The sequence below is a fragment of the Podarcis tiliguerta genome (genome assembly GCF_965153285.1).
Source record: "Podarcis tiliguerta genome assembly, chromosome: 7".
Lineage (NCBI taxonomy): Eukaryota > Metazoa > Chordata > Lepidosauria > Squamata > Lacertidae > Podarcis > Podarcis tiliguerta.
In genome coordinates, this window is record NC_139540.1 from 55,350,700 (window position 1) to 55,372,911 (window position 22,212).

Sequence of the window (22,212 nt, forward strand, 5' to 3'; positions counted from 1 at the left end):
CTGCCATAGTGGCGCAGGCCACTAGCAACCCACCAACTGCCTTTGAGAGCTCTCAGCACATTTCAAGGCCTACGTCGGGCGCAAGCACCCCTAACATGTCAAGCAACGGTTCTTCTGCCCCCAATGAGTCAAGCACACCGTCCTGTTCTAATGCAATCACTGCTTCATTAACACCCGTTTCTGTGTCAAATAGTACTAGCAGCTGTTCCCAGCCCCAAAATACTCCGACTCCACCTTCAATAGGACCTGGAAATCTCCTCACCTCAGCTTCCAGCCTGCCAAACCCACTTCTACCTCAGACGTCATCCAGTAGTGTAATTTTCCCCAACCCACTGGTTAGCATCGCTGCGACTGCTAATGCATTGGATCCTCTGTCTGCTCTTATGAAGCACCGCAAAGGGAAGCCACCAAATGTATCTGTGTTTGAACCCAAGACAAGTTCTGAGGACCCCTTTTTCAAACACAAGTGTAGGTTTTGTGCCAAGGTCTTTGGGAGTGACAGTGCTCTGCAGATACACTTGCGCTCGCACACCGGAGAAAGACCCTTTAAGTGTAACATATGTGGGAATCGGTTTTCTACGAAAGGCAATTTGAAAGTCCATTTTCAAAGGCATAAGGAGAAGTATCCACATATTCAGATGAATCCATATCCGGTCCCAGAATACCTCGACAATGTTCCCACTTGTTCTGGGATTCCGTACGGAATGTCGTTGCCACCCGAAAAGCCAGTTACTACATGGTTGGATAGCAAGCCTGTGTTACCAACCGTTCCAGCTTCAATTGGGTTGCAGCTTCCTCCAACAATACCAGGGGTGAGCAGCTATGGAGATTCCCCAAGTATTACTCCTATGAGCAGGTCACCCCAGAGGCCATCCCCTGCGCCAAGCGAATGCACTTCCTTATCCCCAAGCCTAAACAACTCTGAGTCAGGCATTCCTTTGTCTGCAGAATCCCCACAACCAATCCATAGTGGTCCAGCTATGACTAAAACGGAACCTGTCAACATTCCTGTGACAAACGCAAGGCTAGGAGAAAACTCTCTAAGTGGGCAGGTTTCTGCAGTACCCCCATCTCCAGTTCCTAACGCTGTTACGGACGGCATCTCCACAAGCATCCCGAACCCTGTGCTTCCAGCATTGTCTGATCAATTCAAGGCTAAGTTTCCATTTGGTGGTCTACTAGACTCTATGCAAACATCAGAAACCTCAAAACTGCAACAGCTCGTAGAGAACATCGATAAGAAGATGACAGATCCAAATCAATGTGTCATTTGTCACCGTGTGCTCAGTTGTCAGAGTGCTCTCAAGATGCATTACAGAACCCATACAGGAGAAAGACCATTTAAATGCAAAATTTGTGGACGTGCATTCACTACAAAAGGCAATCTAAAAACACATTTTGGAGTTCATCGAGCGAAGCCACCACTTAGAGTACAGCATTCGTGTCCCATTTGTCAGAAGAAATTTACAAATGCTGTTGTTCTTCAGCAGCATATTCGTATGCACATGGGTGGGCAAATTCCAAACACGCCATTACCAGAGGGCTTCCAAGATGCTATGGACTCGGAGCTTTCCTTTGATGAAAAGAACGCAGACACGCTGAGCAACTACGATGATGACATTGATGAAAATTCCATGGAAGAGGACCCAGAGTTGAAAGACAACACAAGTGACTCCTCCAAACCACTCCTACCTTATTCCACTTCATGCCCACCTTCCCCCCCATCTGTAATTTCTAGCATTACTGCTCTGGAAAATCAAATGAAAATGATTGATTCTGTCATGAACTGTCAACAGTTGACCAATCTGAAATCATTAGAAAATGGGTCAGGGGAAAGTGACCATTTAAGCAACGATTCCTCGTCCGCTGTTGGAGATCTGGAGAGCCAGAGTGCAGGCAGCCCTGCAATGTCTGAATCTTCTTCATCCATGCAGGCGCTGTCTCCTGAAAACAGCATCAGTGAAAGTTTCAGATCAAAATCCCCAGGTTTTAGCAACCAGGAAGAACACCACGAAATACAATTAAAGACAGAAAAACCTGACAGTCCACCACCACCTACTGTTGAAAATGGAGGTGCACTGGATTTGACAGCCACCAACCCGGGAAGGCCACTCATCAAAGAAGAAGCTCCTTTTAGCCTGCTGTTCCTGAACAGAGAACGTGGTAAGTTTAAAAGTACTGTTTGTAATATCTGTGGCAAGCCTTTTGCTTGTAAGAGTGCATTGGAAATTCACTACCGCAGCCATACTAAAGAGCGTCCATTTGTATGTACAGTCTGCAATCGTGGGTGTTCCACTATGGGTAATTTAAAACAGCACTTACTGACACACAAATTAAAAGAGCTGCCTTCTCAGTTATTTGAACCCAACTTTACTCTAGGTCCCAGCCAAAGCACTCCTAGCCTGGTCACCAGCACTGCGCCTACTCTGATCAAAATGGAAGTGAACGGCCACAGCAAGCCGATCTCATTGGGCGAGGTCCCGTCGCTTCCAGCTGGAATCCAGGTTCCTGCTGCACCACAGTCAGTGATGAGCCCAGGCATCACTCCTATGCTGGCACCACCGCCACGCCGGACTCCCAAACAGCACAACTGTCAGTCATGTGGGAAGACCTTCTCCTCAGCAAGTGCACTGCAGATACACGAGCGCACCCATACTGGTGAAAAGCCATTTGGTTGCACAATCTGTGGTAGAGCTTTTACCACAAAAGGGAATCTTAAGGTAAGAAGGGAATCTTTAATGTCAGAGCTTAAATTGTAAGAATGTGAGAGTTTAACAATGTGCCAAACCTCATGTGTTTACTCAAATCAAGAGATGAGGATAGTATGGTTATATTGTGACATCCTTACATTATATATTATGAACCCAATGTAAGAACTAAAATTTTGTGGGTGCATACAAATTATTCCATTTTTTAAAAAAAGGGTGTTTCAGACATGCATTTTCCCCTATATTGATGGCTCCTGAATTCTTAGATTGTGGTAGAATACTTTGGTATTTTAAAAATGATTAAAAAACAAACAAACTCCAGCTCCATGAAGTTAACTCTGCAACTATAAACAAATATTATGTCGATCCTGTTTTTCTTGAAAATCTGAGGTTATAGATTCCCAGCACACTTGTGTGCTGTAGAAGCATGAGTTGTATTCAACTGAGTTTTACTCAGCATAGACCTACTGAAATTAATGTATTTAATTTCAGGGGTAACCCTATGGCAAGATCTGCTGGGATGAGCTCCTTAGGATGCAGTGGATCTCCAGCTCAGCTGGTTTTAAGTCCCCAACCCTGGCTCAGTTTAAGATTCATCGGTGTAAATACTTGCTTTCCTTCTTCCAGGCTTAGAGCAGGAGCAGCAGTCCTGCTGCCGGACAGGGTTTGGATCTGGTCTAAATTGACACTGGTTTGCATTATGCTAGCTTCTTATCCATAGGATTGCTTCCTTAGTCATGTTCATTAATTTCAATGGGTCCACTTTGAATAAAACTTAAACCTGACTACCCATGAGATTTATGACAGTAGTAATCTTTTTTTAAAAAAACCTAGTCACATCAGATTATATTTGAATCTTCCTGCCGATCATGCCAATTTAACATATTAAGTGTCTGTCAGTCGGGGTTACCAAATGCTCTGCGGGAAGCCCCTGTTGCAAATTGTGACTTCTAACTTGCTTACAACGTTCAAGGATGTGGCAGGTTTTTGATACGTCACAAAAGCAACATTTTAAAAGTAGAACTGTGGCACCATCTTTTATCCCTATGTAGTTCAGGTAAACATAAGAAGGTGAGATGCAGTTGCAGGGTTTGCATGAGATAGAAAGGAGCCTGGAAAAAGCCTTGGACTTGCACACTCTTCACTCTCCTCCTTCTGCATGGCCTAGTTCACCAGCATTTGCTCTCAGTTTCTTATGTCTTGTTGGCCTCCTTGCTCTGCAAGACTGAGGGATCATGGCTGATCACAAACTACGGTTAAACAAGCTAGCTTCATCATCTATAGCTTGAAGTTGCCTTGTTTAGAAACTTAGCAGAATTTTTGATCAACCACAATTTCTGACTCATGGGCAACAAGTCCAGATTAGAGGAAAGTAATGGAGATGTCCTTTTCTAGGTGCATAAGACAAGGAGATGAGAGCAGGGAAGGCTGGGGCTTTGGTCAAGTTCATTCTGGCTCATGCATGCAGTGCTAAATCATGGCTTAGTGCAGGCATAGGCAAACTCCGGCCCTCCAGATGTTTGGGACAACAATTCCCATCATCCCTAGCTAACAGAACCTGTGGTCAGGGATGGTGGGAATTGTAGTTCCAAAGTCTGGAGGGCTGGAGTTTGCCTGTGCCTGGCTTAGTGGGACGAGTGAAGGAGAGACATTTTAACTGACAGTAGACCCAATCCAGTTAAAATTAATTGTAAATAAGCTCCACATAAAGCCAAAAGACTTAAGTTAGTTTTGACCAACATTTTCTATTAGTTTCTGTGGTACTCAGTCCCAACTAATATTAGATGGATTGGGGCCATTTAAGAAACGAGGTTTGTATCCAAATATCCCATTACAGTGGTACCTCGGAAGTCCGTTCTTAAACCAAAACAGTTTTTAAACCAAGGCACGCTTTCCCTAATGAGGCCTCCCACCGCCAGTGCCCTTCCACCATTCGGCTTCCATTCTTAGACCGAGACAAAGTTCTGAAACCAGGACACTATTTCCGGTTTTGCATAGTTTGTAAACCGAATTGTTCTTAAACCGGACTGTTCTTAAACCGAGGTACCACTGTATATGACTAAACATATTTTTACTTATTCAACAAGTACCATCTTGTCAACAGCCTCCAATTTCCCCAAAATGCCACTTGGGAAGGTCTCCAGCCTTCTAAAACTACTTTTCAGAGGGCATGAAGGGCTTCATATTGAGGTGAATCAGCAATCTTTTACCTCCTATCGTGGGATGTTTGCATCCAGGTCATTAAGCATAAGCTGGCGGGGGGGGGGGGTAATTGAGGGAGATATTCAACTAAACAGTTGCAGTAATGGGAGCCAGCACAATTGGACTGGAATCAACCTGGGGGGGGGGAAACCCCAGGACAATGCACAGGAAGAGAGGGGAAATCATTCCATCTGCCAAGCTGAAATGCTTGTGCTGATGGAACTATTGTAATGCCCACTTTCTTGGGAGTAAGCTCATTTGAACTGAATGGGTCTTACTTTTGAGTAGACATGTATAGGTTTGTAAATGGCTCTTGGAGACTCGATCAAAATGGAGACTTGTTTGTTTTATATTTTTCATTTTTAAAATAAACCTTTCTTAGTGGTTGGTTGGCTAAATCTGACAACCTGTGCATATTTGCATTGCAGTAAACTATGGAACTTGCATGAATCCAAATATGTTAATGTAAAATACAAGTTTGAGAAAGGAGGGATGAAATCCAGTGCTCCATTTCAACTTATGGAATAGTTATTGAATGCACAGAAGCATCCATTTATCAAAGGAGGAAGTGTGTTTTTGATGATTCCCTTTTCCCACTGCAACCCCCCAAAATCTATTCCAGAGGTTGGGTTACCCTCCAGAACAGAGTGGAAGGTGGAGTTTCATGGGAAACGGAGATCAGCAAAAAAGGCCCTCCATTCTCTGGACACCTCTGCTGAATCAAAAGCTGTTCTGCGAGGCCAAATAGCAGCGCTGGAGTTCAGGGCTTTAGAAGCAGAGCCGTCTTTCCTATTGGGTTTACTGGCACGTTTTGCTAGGGCACCGGCCTCTCAGGGGCGCCCCAGCGGGTTGGAGAGCTGCGCGGCTTTGCCGACGGCCTCCCATTTCCCTACACACCTGCCAGCCGTGCCCCTTCAACCATATGGCTGGCGTGCATGCAGCTTGCCTCCCAAGCCTCCATGGGAGGGGTTTGATCCCCGCAGAGGCTTGGGAAAAGGTCAACAACTCTTGGAAACGGGGGGGGGGGGGGTGCTGGAGGGATCTTTGCACCACAGCGCCAGATATGCTTAAGATGGCCCTGTTTAGAAGTCTGAGGTGATAAAAAGATTTTAGTCTTTCAAATAGCATGTGGACCTAGTAACCCTTTCTCGTGGTGTTCTTTCGTATAAAGTATTTCCCAGCTTCTTTTTAACCTTTGTTTAGCATGTTAAAATGCACATTACTTTTGCACTTCCTTTTGTTATAAATGCGTGTGATTTATAAGAGCAGCGTTGTTGAAATGATTGTATGTGAAAACTAAAACTGGCTTTTAAAACTAGCCTCTTCATGGGCCGTGTGGCTCATTTTGAATTTTGCTTATTTTGCCAATCTTTTGTTTGTTTTGTTCTTTCTCTAAAGGTTCACATGGGAACTCATATGTGGAATAATGCTCCCGCACGGCGTGGCCGTCGACTGTCTGTGGAAAACCCCATGGCTTTGTTAGGTGGTGATGCTCTGAAGTTTTCTGAAATGTTCCAAAAGGATTTGGCAGCTCGGGCCATGAATGTTGACCCAAATTTTTGGAATCAGTACGCTGCAGCTATTACTAATGGACTTGCAATGAAGAACAATGAAATTTCTGTCATACAGAATGGAGGCATTCCCCAGCTCCCAGTAAGTTTAGGCGGAAGTGCCATTCCGTCTTTAAGTAACATTACCAGTGGCATGGACAAAGCTCGCACCGGCAGTAGCCCTCCCATCATTGGCTTGGACAAAGCGAGTTCTGAAACTGGAGCCAACCGTCCATTCACAAGGTTTATTGAGGATAATAAAGAGATTGGCATAAATTAAAAGCATTCAAGTAACAAGTAACTGTTGGACCACTATTCAACACAACATTTGTTCTTTCATGTACAGTTTTGGGAGTTAAGCATTAGTTTCGTGACCTAATTGCCTAGGTTCCCTTTAAGATTTTTCCCCCCATAGCAGAAATACATAACTTCGTGTCCGCTGAAAAGTTGTCTTGCAAGATTTGCATGGCACTGCTTTCAACAGTGAGCTGACTGTTAGCGAGGACTGCAGAACTCTTTAAATTTAAGTAAAACGATAAATCATTGGATAAACTGCATTAGGGACTGAAGGAAGCTAAATTGTTTCAATTTTTGTTCTTTAAGAAAACAAAACAACACCAATTGAGTAAAAGGGGGCTTCTCAATGGCATTTTCAGTCCAGCTCTCTTCCTTTGCTGGTTTTGTTCCACTTAGCTAGAAACTTGAACTATGTTTTTAGAAATCCTCTAACACTCAATAAGTGATTTAGTACCCTAATGCTGTGTATGATTACAGTATTCTTGTCTGTAGTATTTATAATGTAAAGATAATGCGGGTAACAGACAATATACTAGCCCCATCCTTAAATGAAGCTTTTGTACTGCAAAATACACCTGGCTATGTGATTTTCTTTCTTTTTTTTAAGCAAGTTTTGTTTCCCTATAAATAAGTGGTTTATTTCAATGCAGGCAAAATTGTGAAGTTTTATTGGGAAAAGATAGCATGCTTTTCATGTGCAAGTACCTGTCAGTAACAAACCATTTTAATTTAAATATTTGTAGCTGCTATGTGGACAGTTGTTCTATTAAATGAAAAAAAAATGTAGTGTGGACTTCAGTTCATGGTTGGAAAACAAGTTACAGACAAACCTTATCACCATATATTATTCACAACATTATAAGCAGTTGTGAATAAAACATTTCATGTTATCAAAGGCAGTACAATAAAAAGGCAGTGTTTGTATAATGTGTTGCAAACTCTTAATTTATACTATTGCACTTTTAGTATTTTATATTTAGGGAGGTTTGTCTATAATTTGAATCTGAACAAAGATGTAAACTATTTTATAAATAGTACTTTGGCTTGAGGAAAAATGGGGGGGGGGATATTTTGTTGTGTTTGTCTTTTAAGGTCAAACAGTAGGAGAGATGTGTGCTCCTTTAAACAGGAAAGCCACTAAGAACTGTCAAGATTCTTGGGTAGAATGGGGCCTGCCATTTCTTAAACCGAAATGATTCATTTAACTTTTCTATAAGCCCACCCTCCAACAGACCTTTGATATGTTAATCTTAGGGCTGTGATATCAGAGCAAGCCTAGGAGAGGCTAAAGAAAACATTGTGTAGGCTTAATTTTGCTGTAATCTGTTCTGTCTCTTTCACTCCCACCCACAAAGCAGGATGCTGACTGCTTAATAGCACTGGTATGTAAAAGCAAAACAGAAAACAAAAATATTAAGTATCAGTCGTAACTTGAACGTAAATTCCCAACTCTTACTGATCTCTTTTTAATAATAATAATAATAATAATAATTCTGATATTTACTACAAAGCACAATGTATTCTGAATATTCAAATATAATTTTCAGTTGTTTTAAAAGCATTGTTTAAAATTGTGACAAAAGGGAATGTTTCCACTCTTACGCTAGGGTGTTGGCGAGGCTGGGGGCGTAAATCAAAACTTGAACAGTAAATGTTTTGTGTACTACCTCATTTTTGTGCATTACAAGCATGGTGGAGTCTGACACTATGAACTTCCGTCCAACAAAATTGTTCAAGGGACATTATGGGTAGCTGGGAAACAGCACAAGACGTTTTATGCCCCTGAAGAAAGAATCAGACAGTGAGGTCTTCTCAGTTGAGATGGAAAAAAATAAAATAGGACAATCGCTTTCTTGTGCAACAACAAAAAAAAACATTACTGTAAGAGGATGGACTGTTTCTGCCATCGTGTCATTGAATGAAAAGTTTAAAAGACTTATTAGCAGTTTGTTTCTGTTTTGAAATGAACAATGAACTATTACAGCTCTGTTTTCTACAGCAGTGATACACAGAATATATATGTGCATATATACATGCATATATCAAATATATATGTAGGTATGTATGTGTGTATATATATACATATAGATATATATATAGAATATATATAGAAAATAAACATCCTTATATTATAACACCAACCATCGGTGACCACCATTTGTGTTTGGGGTGTTTCAAAATTGGGAAACAAAGAAAACTGAGGTGGCTTAATGTTGCTGTTTTTCAGCAAATGAATGTTTTTATTTATCTGTGTCCATTTCTGGTGTGAAATAATTTTTTTTTTGTTTTTGTTTAGTATTTGGTACCATGTAGTGTTATCTCTTCTCCCTAAAGGATGTGCATAACTTAAAAAGAGATGTAAAGTGTTGTAAATAAGATGGCTGATGAAGGTACAGTAAGACTGACCCCATTTTGTATTCAGGGTTAGGTCATTCCTCTCTGCATGGTGAAGAGAGACACTATTTTTATACTGCGATACCATGTAGGGCTAGGAGCCTCCCTGAACCACCTGGGAATTGTTACCTAGATCCAATATTTTTTATTATTAAATCTTGTTGGCTTGACACATCTACTGATTGAAATGGATGTCTTAGTCTAGGTTCCTATTTTTGTCATATGGAATTGAATAAAATGCAGGATGTAATATTATTTCCGAATTGTGTTCCATGATTATTCTAATAGCAGAGTGAGATGTGGGAGATGGATGTTCATGGCTTTTAACTGTCAGGTACGAAATATAAATACGGCTGGAATCTTGGATTCACACAATTTGAACAGAGTCCAAAGAACTAACATTGGGAAGCCACCTTTTGCAGTTAAAAATGAAATGAAATCACAGAGTTCTACAGATAAATACTGCATCAGCAGTGGAATAAAAGCTGGATCAAAACAACGGTGCTCTGCCGCAGTCCTCTTCTGCTTGTCTCCCTTGGGTGCAATTGTGCCTTTTTCAATTTACACAAATTTAAATGTGATTTACACAAACTACACTGCATATTTATTCTCAATGACTGTGAAACAAGAGATGCAACGATGACCACACTATAGGTAATGCACATCCAGGTCTCCCCTCCCCTCCCCCCCTTTTTATTTCTGTTTTCATTCATGCTGAAACGAAGTTGCTGCTGAAGTTAAAATTGCAGGAAAAGCCTAAAGGGGGTTGCACAGATCATGAATACATGAGTTTCTGGATCCCAGTGAATAACTGGAAGACATGCCATGCCCCTTGCTTTATTATCAGCAGAGAATTTTCTATAGAGCGAGCGCCATTTGTGCATATGTACCATGCGAGATTGAAATAGTGCTATTGGCTGCTAATGTGTAGCAGTGAGATAAGTGAATCGTAGCTCTCGCAGTAAATGTTCTTGCAGCAATAGAGCAGTTTTAACCATCGCAGCCTACCTTTTTGAACTTGGACTTAAACCGTTCGCAAGAAGTCTGAGGAAAGGTCTTTTTGGTCTCGACAAATTGTAACAGGACGCCAAGGTCTTTTATTTCACGGAGTTTTATGACAATTTTGCCACTGTGCTTTTGATACAGAAACGCCCATGGTTGGCTTTACAGTTGCAATGTTAAAGTGCAAGCTTTGATGACATTAGCTACATATCACTCCTCAGAAGCTGCTGAAAAGTAGAAATGAAAACTTAACCAGAGTGTGTTATAGACCATTGGAGACGAGAACATGACAAGGACTGCAGGTGCCTCTGGCTTGTTGGAGGGCGGGGGCAGAAATCCTCAAAAAAAATAGTTTTTGCCTGCCATAGATTAATATGGGTGGAAAGTCACATTGGAATTCCACAAATATATGAAAGGCAGCCTGTAACTCACTAAACACTTACAAATATGTTAGAGAAACAGGAGTGGATCATTAAAATGGTTCACTTATAAATTTCCCATTTATGTAATACAAATATTTCTCTCTAATCCCCTAAATTATACTGTTAATGTCTTCTCTTTCCACTTTGCTATCTATGTTCCACTAAATAGTATAGCAAAATTAACACAAGTATGGATGCTCAGGCAAACTAGTAATCCCCCCCCACACCTTTTATTCAGTGACAGCGATGTTGTTCTGTTCACCAGCTCCTGTAATTAAAACAGGTCGCAACCCTTTGCTTTTTTACAAGTATAAATAAGGATGCCATTTTATTTTGCTGTGGTTCCTGAGCCCCTTCTGAATAACATGCTTCTGTGTCTCTGCCAAGGTCGTGCAGATGTAAGGTTTTCCATCTTTCTTAATAAATTCATCAGGACAGAGAAACCAAATGCATTTTGTAATTATTATTATTAATATTAAGCATATCACTTACAAAGTGCAATGTGCTTTATAATGCTTAATTTAGCATAGGTGAGTTCCCCCTTAGCAAGTGTTTCCTGGCTCTGATGGCTGTTCGATGCTCATACCAGCTTTATACCACAGTGGATGCATTAGTGCAGAAATTGCCACTTAGAAAGGGGCTCCCTTTTAAAATTTATTTAAGCTATACATTCTTTCAAAATACCTACAACAAAAAATACCACTAAAAAGAAAAATGTATGAAACAGAAATAAACTATGAATAGTAAAATAAAAAATTGTTTTTGGAGTGCTTAATATTTCAGAAGTTTTGTCCAGATTCAGGAGAAAACTGGTTATGGAAAGAGTTTGTTATTTTAAAAAATAAAAAATAAAGGAGCAATCGTGTTTTCAAACCAAATCAACTTTATTTAGTCCTGACAGACATTCAGAATTAGTTTTCTGATTCTGTACTTATTAAATAAAATAATAATGATGTGAAAAGATACCTGCTTTCAAAGCTGTTGTATTTGCTCTGCACTGGTGAAGCAAAAGACCAAGATCACCATAATTTGTCAAGTTAAACAGATTAAAACATTAAAAAAAAACTAAGAAGCCTTTCACTAACAGTGAAATAGCATTGTCTTATGAAGTGTTTTCCCTCAAAGAACAGTGCAAGGCCAAGGTTGCAATCCTAATGAAATTTAAGTAGAAGTAAATTTCATTGGAGGGACGCTGGTGGTGCTGTGGGTAAAAGCCTCAGCGCCTAGGGCTTGCCGATCGAAAGGTTGGCGATTCGAATCCCCGCGGCGGGGTGTGCTCCCCTTGCTCAGTCCCAGCGCCTGCCAACCTAGCAGTTCAAAAGCACCCCTGGGTGCAAGTAGATAAATAGGGACCGCCTACTGGCGGGAAGGTAAACGGCATTCCGTGTGTGGCTCTGGCTCGCCAGAGCAGCGATGTCACGCTGGCCACGTGACCCGGAAGTGTCTCCGGACAGCGCTGGCCCCCGGCCTCTTGAGTGAGATGGGCGCACAACCCTAGAGTCTGTCAAGACTGGCCCGTACGGGCAGGGGTACTTTTACCTTTACCTTTAAATTTCATTGCAAATATTGTATTTCATTGCAAATAATGCATTTCAAATGGATTAGGATTTTTACAAATCGTGTTTGTTTATTGTTTTAATTTAAAGTTGCCAATTTGACTTTCAGCAGAAATAAAGACGTAAAATATCTATTCCAAAATGGCTGGTAAGGAAGTGAAATTACCATGTGCCCAATACTTCATTTGCGTTTTGTTTTTAGGATTTGTAATTAAAAGAACCCTGAATATTTTACCCCATCCTATTGAGAGTAGTCTGTTCCAAAGCAGGGTGGTCCAACCTCTGAGACCAAGTGGGCCACGAGAACACTTTGACACAGAACCGAGGAGCCACACACTGAATTAAATCTCCATACCGTAAATTAAAGTGTTTGCAATACAGTTAATATTATTTAATATACAATATATATATATATATATATATATATATATATAATTACACAGCTAAATGATTTAATATATTTCTTTATTAAACAGAGCTGTTCTTTTTTAAAAAATAAAATAAAAAGGCCACCAATTGTGAGGGGAGTCGCTGGATGCAGACCGGACTCCAGGCTTTTTTCTCTGCTTTTTTTTGCCAGTTCACCCCTTCTCTTCTCCTTTGCAGCTTCCAGAAACACACACACACATTCATTCATTCTCTCTCACACCCACCCACCCACAGTCACCTTCTCTAGCCCAAGATAGGGATCGTCTCCAAATGCCCACTCCGGCTCCTACAAGGTTGGCTTGGCTGGAGAAACTGCATATTGCTCCTTTCCTTTCCTTTTTGTTCGCCCTCTACATTTTGTGTCTCCTCATCCTGCCCCCAGGCAGCCTGCTGTGGTCCAGGGCAAGGCTTTCAGGTTGTCACTTCCGGTTCCTTGCAGCTTTAGTACTTAGCAAGAGCCACCCAAAAAAGGCCCTGAGGCCGGCATGTGGCCTGGTCCAAAGGTAACTCAGGTGCATCGTTAAACACTGCACATAATACAACACACATTGGCTCCCTGCTCCCAAGTTATTGATCAGACATAGGCAAACTCGGCCCTCCAGAAGTTTTGGGACTACAACTCCCATCATCCCTAGCTAACAGGACCAGTGGTCAGGGATGATGGGAGCTGTAGTCCCAAAACATCTGGAGGGCCAAGTTTGCCTATGCCTGTTATTGATAGATTGGCTACACTTATTATTTTGGTGTAAAAGTTGGCAAGAGACACTTAAGGAATCATCTGAGAGAACTAATATGCTGATTGTTAATCTAATCTTTAGCAGCTGGACAGAAGATTCTGGTTGCTGACTCACATTAAATAACTGCTAAGTGGAGAGGAATGTAACTTACAGACAAAGAACATACAGTATCATAGAGTTTTGAATTTCTCTTCGGAAATTACTTTGGTCAGAAATCCTCTAAGCATTTTCAGGTCCAATGGGGTGATAATTTTGAGAATCTTCATTGTTCAAATCCTATGGAGAAGTTATACCCCCCCCCCCAAAAAAAAATATCTTGATACAGTGGCAAATGCATGATTAACATGTCATTGGACCTTCAGAAAATTCCATGGCAAATCTGCTCCTCAGACAGCAGCAGCCAACCCTATGAACTCAGCTAGACAGGTGAACAAGCGATTTATATGCGTTGTATGTACGATATAACACTGTGCCACCAGATGGCAACATGGAGTACTGTTTTTCTCTACCTGTTTTCCCTGTTTACATTTACAACGCTTTAAACTGAAACGCTAATTTGATGTGTCTGGTTCCAGCCTAAGATTCGTGTTCCTGTGTTTTCAAGTGGCCATATGTCACATGTACACTCTAAACTTTTGGTATATCCTAATATGCAGGAAGATGCCTTTGTTACCTGGCCAAGACGCTAAAATGTCAAAATACTAAAGGTTATTCTTTTAGATTCTTCCTAGTGGTGCAGGAATAAAACTGCTGGCATATTTGCAAAGCTAAGGCGGGTCCACATTGGTTTCAAATTGGATGGGAGACCATGTGTTGAAGTTCCTGCTTTTCAGAGGGTTGAACTAGATGACCTTTGGGGTACCTTCCAACCTTGCAATTCTATGATTCTAAGCTGGGATAGTTTTATATAGAACTTCTATATTTGTGAAGTATGTGATTTTTATCCTCCGTACTCCCCAGCTCCTGCCGGCAGGGTGCAATGGGGATCTCTGTGGGGGGTGCCTTGTTTACACATGCACACATGCACACACACACACCCTGATTGCACATGACGTCAATAAGACACCACACCTCAATGTGGGGGGCAAGTCGGCGCCCCTGATCCAGGAAGGCTCTAATTTCTCATGAGTTTAATGGACATTTAGCTGTAACCTAACTGTAATTTAAACCAAACACATCCAGAGCATTGTTAGGCTCCTGTAGGGAAAATAAGAGATTTAACAAGCACTAGGTTTGACATCCAAGAACTGTTACACGCAAGCATGCTTTAGATTTAACCAGAAGGGTAGAGGTTGCTTCAGCTCAAGAAATAGCTGTGGAGGCACCGAGCCTCTAAGGTTGCTTTCATATTATGTGACTCCCAACTTAGCTCCATTTGAGAGTTTTCCCGCTGGAATTCAGAAGACCAAAGGAGTGAGAAAGAAATGGATGGGGGGAAGGATGCAAATGCCCCATTCCCTGTCCAACTGAAGTCCTTTCCAAGAGACCTCGCACACGAGAGGTAAATATGCCTGCTGATTTTCAAAAAGCTAAGGTTCCACACTGGCCATGTGACCATGCAGCTGACCGCCAGCACCACAAAACTAAGCAATTTATACAACTATTCTGCAGAGTTCCAAAATGGTATGAAGAAGACAGAACAGATAACAAATTCAGCAGCTTTTTCTCTGCTAACATCTTAGGACTTGGGAGACAGAGTTGTGTATCCTATTTTAATGGCTATTGAAACCATCCATATTTCTACTTTATTCTAATTCCTAATAATAGAACAATTGCTAGGTACTACCTGATGATCTCTGAAACAGCAGTTGCAGGTGTGGATGTTTTCATTAATTTGTCTTTCTGCAATATAAAAGAGCAAAGCACACGTAAGAAGGTGACTTTGGGCACAGGCTGACTTTTAGATACCAGACTTCAGACACTTTTAGGAAACCTGTAACTTGATGGGTCCTGCGGATTTATGAATTAATTAAATGGATTTATGGTTGTTCAGCATATTTGATGATGAGAAACAAGGGATCTCAAGTCATGATTCCAAAACGTATTGTCAACAAAATGGATGCAGATTACTTGACATTTATAAGACTTGTACCATCTGTTGACAACATGCCCTTTGCATTCCCATTCAACGGCTGCAGTCCTGGGCCTGCTTGCTCTTAAACAACTGTATGATCAATGCATTGCAGCATACATGGATTTTGATTTCTTATATTATAGCTCTAGAAATGCAACACAATATCAATGGCGTGTCGGGATGCTCTGTAACTGCTGATCTCAGATTCAGTACAACACAGAACTTAAAATACACTTTGTCCCATTCAGACATGTGGTGGAATACTTAAAACGAGCCTGGAAGATAAATCAATTAAAATGGCTCAATAGATTTCAATCCAAGATTTTACAGCATTAAGGCGGACATGATTCAACAGCACTGGTATGTCCTTTTTATTATTATTTATTAAATTTGTATACCACCCTTCATCCGAAAATAACAGGGTGGTTCACAACATAAAAATACAAAATGAGTACATACATAACAAAACAAAAGCGAACCAATAACCGCCCCCTGACACACAATCCCATTTAGAAGGCCATAGAATACTCAGTCAGCCTAAGGCCTGCTTATGGATAAATGTTTTCACCTGGCATCTAAAGATATGCAATGAAGGCACTAGGTCAGCCTCCCTAGGGAGAGCATTCCACAAATGGGAAACCACCACAGAAAAGGCCTGTTATTATGTTGCCACCCTCCAGGTTTCTCACAGAGGGCGCTCATGAGAGTGTCTCAGATGATGGTTGCAGTATAGAGGTATGTTATATAACGGGGGTTCCCAAACTGTGGTCCACAGACCACTAGTAGTCTGCAAGGTTCATTCAGGTAGTCTGCAGCATGCCTGTGGATTTGTGGTTGAAACAAGAGATGGCAAATCCACTGCATTAAATATCCTCAGCAATTTTCAGCTGGATCCCTTGGGAGAGCCAGGTTTCAGAACCACAGTCCTGCGACATTAGCTTTTAGACTAAACACAGAATTTAAAAGAAATCTTAGCTCATTCATATCTATGGTGCTGAAGTAAGCAGGTCTGATGAGCATCAGTTCACATTAAGGTCTGTATCACACCCAGTAAAATGCACACTTTCAGCTGTTATGGAAATGTCCATATGCAAAAGAATCCAAAGTAGAGATTAGGTTTCTTTGAAATGAAACTTAAATGAAAGGAGGAAGTTTGGATGTCTTCAGACACTTTTAGAAAAAGGAACACATGGAGCATATACAGAACTTGGGAATGGAAGACCCTCCTCTAACTGAACTGCTTTCTCCTACAAATTGGAAGAAAAAGCATATTTGAAAATATGCTGTCTTTATGCACATACAACAGTTGCCATACCAATTAGCTAAATGTAAGTGGCAGGCACCTGTATATTCTTACCTGAAAGATGCCTTGCTAAATTGCTTGGACAGCTAGGGTGTCACTATGTTAGCAGGGATACCCATTACAGGAATTGAAGGTCAAGTCAAAGACAAATATGAATCTACCTGAGGTTCCTTATAAGGCTATATAAGGAAATAATAAAAGCGTGGATGGAAAAACATGTTTAAAGTTACACGGAATACACCTGGGATTTCCAAGGCAAATATGGAACTGTCTGTGTATCTAAATGTACTGAAGACTTAAGATGGAAAAGGATGGTGGGTCTCTCCCCCCCCCCATCTCCCTCCCCTCCCCCCCAATCTGGTAGGAAGTTATTGATTCAAGACAATTTAGCTGCCCCAGTTGTTGTAGCATCTGCCAGGAGGTTTCTTGCTAAATAAACTTCAACTTCTGCTTCCGTGTGTACTGTGCTGGTGGGTTGTGTAATTATTTCTTTTGTAATAAAAGAGGCTCCTTAAAACATCAAGAATTACTTCTAATCTGAATTACCCAAATTCCACTCTGGGAATATATATCCAGATTACCCTATGTTACTTTTGAAGAGGAGACAGATGTTCATGACTGTGAAACAGATATTTCAAGTTATTGGGTTGTGTTTTTTCCCTCTCATTCTGCCGCTCTCTGCTCAGCCAGACTTTGGATACCCAGCGGTAGGCATATGGACAGTTTTTGGTTTTTTTAACTCCTGATGAACTTAATGTTTGCACATCCTCCGTGGCACGATGGCTGTTTATACTGACAGGAGCACTGTACCTACTGCAATAGTTTCCAATTCAGATGCCAGTTATAGAACGATAGTTATCTCTTGCCATAGTCATTTGAGCAAAATACATGGAGGTTAGTTTCTGTTCCTTTCAGGCTTTAAAATATCAGTAGGCAAAATGAGACTGCGCTGAAAATGTCATAAAGAAAGACCTTGCTGTGGTGGGTAGTAGAGGAAATTCCGTTGCTGATCATCTGCTTTTTGAAAACATTGTCCCCTTTAATGGCCTGGCATACAGATGCTATCCTATTTCCAAAATTGTGTTTTATCGATTAATACTCCACTTTTTAGAAAGTCTTTTTACAAGACTGCTTACACTGAAAATACCATCCAAAATAACAGCTCCTCTTTCAAAGCATGCTGGAATGCAAAGAGAGGTGGTCTGTCTTGCTTCCCGAGAGCAGGAGAATTCTGTAATACAGATTCCACTGTGGAAAAGGCCCTGTCACTGGTACTTACCAAATGAATCTGATTTAAAGGGAGATCAGAGGCTGAAATGATTCTTTTAAATGTCAGGTAGGCTGGTGATCCTTTGGCTTAGGGATGGAGCACCTGTGGAACCCACCAGATGTTGTTGGACTACAATTCCCATCATCCCTGACCATTGGCCATGATAGCCGGTGATAGCCTAGATGAATGCTGATAAGATGGAAATACTGTGGATGGTCTGGCAAATTGGACATCCTGTTTACGATTGGCTAGAATGGAGCAGGTAAGTGATGGTGGCAAGGAATGCCTAATTCCATCTACAGCCCAACTATTATCATTCCTGGACCAGGATTATCCTCCATCAGTGGCCCATGCTGTAGAGACCTCATCTTTGGATTAGTGTGATACTTGGGGTGCATTTGAAAATGGTCCAGAATCTATAGCCAGTGCAGAATGTAGCTGCCATGTTATTAGCTGAGACAAGAAAGACAGGATCGTGGAACAGCTATCCTAGATGCTCTGCACTGGCTGCATGTGTGCTACTGGATTTGACTTAAGGCATTATGGTTTACAAAGTCCTAAATGGTTCAGGGTCAAGATGTTAGGATATTTCCATTCCACCTTAAAAGGGAGCAGGATGTTTGTGTCACAGCCTGCGTATTTCCTGTTTCACAGGATATTTCTGTTGTGTCTTTGTTTTCGTCTCTCTCTGGAACACTGAAGCAGGCAGTCATGTTTTTCTTTGTTCTGACCAACGCTGAATAAACTTGTAAATAATACTCTCCTGAGTGCATCTTTCGCTGTGCATTATCTGCTGATAGAGTGTGCATCGGCTCTGGAATGTGGCAAGCTATTTCTGGAGCTTGTGTTGCTAATTGCTGATACTGCGTGTCTACGGGAGATCGATGGACGTCCGGAGACGACGTGGAGTCATGATGGACTTTGTCTCCCTGGCAGTATCCCAACATCAAAATCCCCCTTCCAATACTAGCTGATTCAGTCTTCAAGATTTGGCGGGGGTGGGGTTTGCTCACAGTCCCTGTCATAATTCAGAATGAGGGGATGTTTAGACTGAGGGACCTACCTTCTCAGTGGTGGGCCCCTGACTGTCAAACAATATCCCCTTAGTGGTATGCCTGTTTCCCACATTGTTGGGTTTCAGAGGCCATTTGATAACATTTTTATTTGGTTAGGCTGTTGCAGCTTGACAAATGGGAGGTGTATTCCTCATTGGCAATATATGGGCTTTAGTTTTTAATGATTTGTTCCTAACTCTTTAGTGTATATATGCTTTGAGCTCTATGTGCTGGATTTTGTTTGATGAACATGGATCTGTGCACTTTCTGAAGAATCGTTTTTTTTAAAAAAAGTAAATAAATAATAGCAACAGCAATATCCCGAGGACCACATATTTCTCATACCTGCTTCTGATAATGGGGGACCAGGCCGCTTAGGGCATTAAAGGCAAACGACGACAGCCTAGCAACCTTAAGTTGATTCTGGAAATAAATTGGCAAGCTGTCTAAATGGTGTATGAAGCAGGTTGCAATATGATCCAATCAATTCTCCTGCTTCTACCAGCATCCTGGTGGAGGCATTTGGAATTCATTGGTGTTTTTGAACTGCCTTAAGCACAACCATCATAGAGGGCGCTGCAGTCATCCAAACTGAACATAAGAAGCAGTGCCAGGTCTGCCTTCTTTAGATGGGGCCACAGCTGGCGAATATATATTTTACAAGGAAGTAAACCCAACTGAAGAAAGAAGCTGACCTCCAGGTAAGTAATATGTAGCACAATCCTATGCATATTTTTTCAGAGGTAGGCTTCACTATGTTATATGAGATTCACTCCTAAGTAAGTGGGCACAAGATTGCATGCTCCCTTTCCTGGTAATAAGCCCCATCAAAGGCCGTAGAACTTATTTATGATCATGCACAGGATTGTGCTATTAGAATTACAGCCTTATAACCTAATCCTAAACATGTATTTGCAGAAGAAAATTCCACTGAGTTTTCTGGGATTTCTCCCCCAACCCCAACCCCCAAAAAACCCTGATTTGGACCAGGCTGTAAGTACTGTTTATTGAGGGTCATTTCTCACACTGCCCTGCCAAATGGAAATATTCCATTCTAGAGAAATACATGTACAAATAATGCAGGATCACAACTATACGTGCCCAGTATATCCTGTTGTTCAGAAGAATGAACTTTTACGCTTGAGGGAAGCTAGTTTTCCGTAAAAATTGTACAGCATATGTGTGCCAGACATTTTAAAGCAGCTTCCACAAACCTTTAAAGCACCTAACTTTTCCAAAGAATCCTGGGAACTGTAGAGTATTAAGGATGTTGGGGAATGTAATTGTGAGGGAGGAACTACAGTTCCCAGGATTCTTTGATGGAAGTCATGTGATCTAAATGTGCTTTGGAAAACAGCAAAGCTCACTAATAACGGGTGATAATAGCAATAAGGACTAGCATTTTCTAAATTTGGAAATTGTGATGGATAACCCAGTACACTGTGAAGCAGAAACATTCCATGTGACACGGCCACAATAGGATAATGATCTAAAAATGTCGTTTTGTATCCCACCCATACATGAGGAACAGACAACATCTGGAATAAGTAAACATTATGTCTAGTCTCATGAAATATTTCAAAGACCGCATACAGAGACTTTGAGTATTAAAAATAACGAAAGCTAGTGGAAACATTTGTGTTATGACAGGAATGAAAATTTGTTAATGCGTTTATTCATGCAACTATTATTACCAAATTGTAAAGCAAACCTTCACAATATTCACTATAGGATATACCGTATATATCACAAATAGCAAATGCTGAATAAAGAATGCATTATATCCAACAGAAAATATTGCTCAGAGAGAATCAAAGATCCATGCAAAGAGAATAACTTGAAAAGTTTTCATAACACTTCACTAAAATAGAATTACTATTAGTACATACTTAATAAATTAAAGAATGCAGAAGGACAAATGTATGCATGGAAATAAGCTGTTCTAGATATTGTCATGATTTGTAAAAGTCTCATTATTATAATAAAAAATTTAAAAAATAAAAGTAATAATATGTGGCTTCTAGAGAGTCAGAATAGGAGTCCTGTAGCTTAGGACGATACCACCTACCTTATATGGACATGCTATTTTCCCATGGATATTACCAGCCAATCAATCTACCAGACCTAGTTGTTGTGAGGATAAAATGGGGAGAAGAACCATGTATGCCACCTTGAGCTGCTTAGAGAAAATGAGGGATATAAATGCAATAATAAAGTAAGCAAAGCAAGGAAAAACACAGAGACTGCAAGTGCATTGGCTCAGCAGCTCATTGCTTAATTTTATTATAATTATTAAAAATTAATTGGATGGCAGATTGTTGCTGTTGTTTTTAAAGAATGTGTTTCATCTTAGAAGAGGCAGCCATTTCCCACATAAAACTGGGTGAAGCCCTCTTCTAAGCTGGTGTCTGCTGCATGATCTAAAAGCAACCACACCAATAAAAAATTTAAAAAATCCCCTCCTTTGGTATAATATTTATTATAGGCCAACTTATGCAGATCTAACTGAGTAATCAATTTCAACTTACACAATTCAGATTTCTTTGATCTCAGATGACACCCTTTCCCTTAAACACACACACATTTCAGTTCTGAGGGACAAAGGCTTACATTCCTATTATCTAGATAAAACAAGATCTTTCATCTAAGAACTGCACAAAGCATCCATTATTAAACTATAGACTAAGCCGTCGATGCTGAAAGATATCAGTTCAGCTCCTATTGTAGTTCTGTTGATGACTACATAAACCCAAGATGGAAAGTATAGATTGTGCTGCAGACATTGCAGCTGAATCCACGCCCAAAGGTTAATAGGTTTCACTTCCTACGTATTTGCTTCATTTTGGTGTTTTTGATACTCGTTGCCACAAAATTTACTACAGCAGAATGGGCTGCTGTGGTCCAACTAGCTTGATTTGAGATTTCACTTACTATATTCTTCAGAACTGCAAGTTCTCAGGTTGGGTTTTAAGTCCCCACCCCCACCCAAAAAAAAGCACCTGAACTGCCCATGTGTAAGACAGCTTGAACTAAAACTTGGAAAATAGAATTATTATTTGTTCATGTTGAATACAAGAGCTGGAAAAGTACAGTGGTACCTCGTTCCGGAGGTCCGTTCTTAACGTGAAACTGTTCTTAACCTGAAGCACCACTTTAGCTAATGGGGCCTCCCACTGCTGCTGCGCCGCCGGAGCATGAATTCTGTTCTCATCC

At 40.9% G+C, this 22,212-nt stretch overlaps 1 protein-coding gene across 4 annotated transcripts in view; it reads left to right on the forward strand.

The window, feature by feature from the left end:
• Window positions 1-9,406, forward strand: part of SALL3 (spalt like transcription factor 3) — a 26,196-nt gene extending 16,790 nt beyond the window's left edge. For 3 of the 4 annotated variants that reach the window (XM_083448464.1, XM_083448463.1, XM_083448465.1), the window contains exons 2-4: window positions 1-2,163; window positions 2,380-2,720; window positions 6,309-9,406. The exon at window positions 1-2,163 is cut by the window's left edge. In XM_083448464.1, coding sequence (XP_083304590.1) covers window positions 1-2,163; window positions 2,380-2,720; window positions 6,309-6,740 — 2,936 coding nt within the window. In that variant the 3' untranslated portion in view covers window positions 6,741-9,406. Of the gene's footprint in view, window positions 2,721-6,308 lie in introns of all 4 variants that reach the window. The other variant, XM_083448462.1, reaches the window with a different exon arrangement.
• The last annotated feature ends 12,806 nt before the right edge of the window (window positions 9,407-22,212 follow it).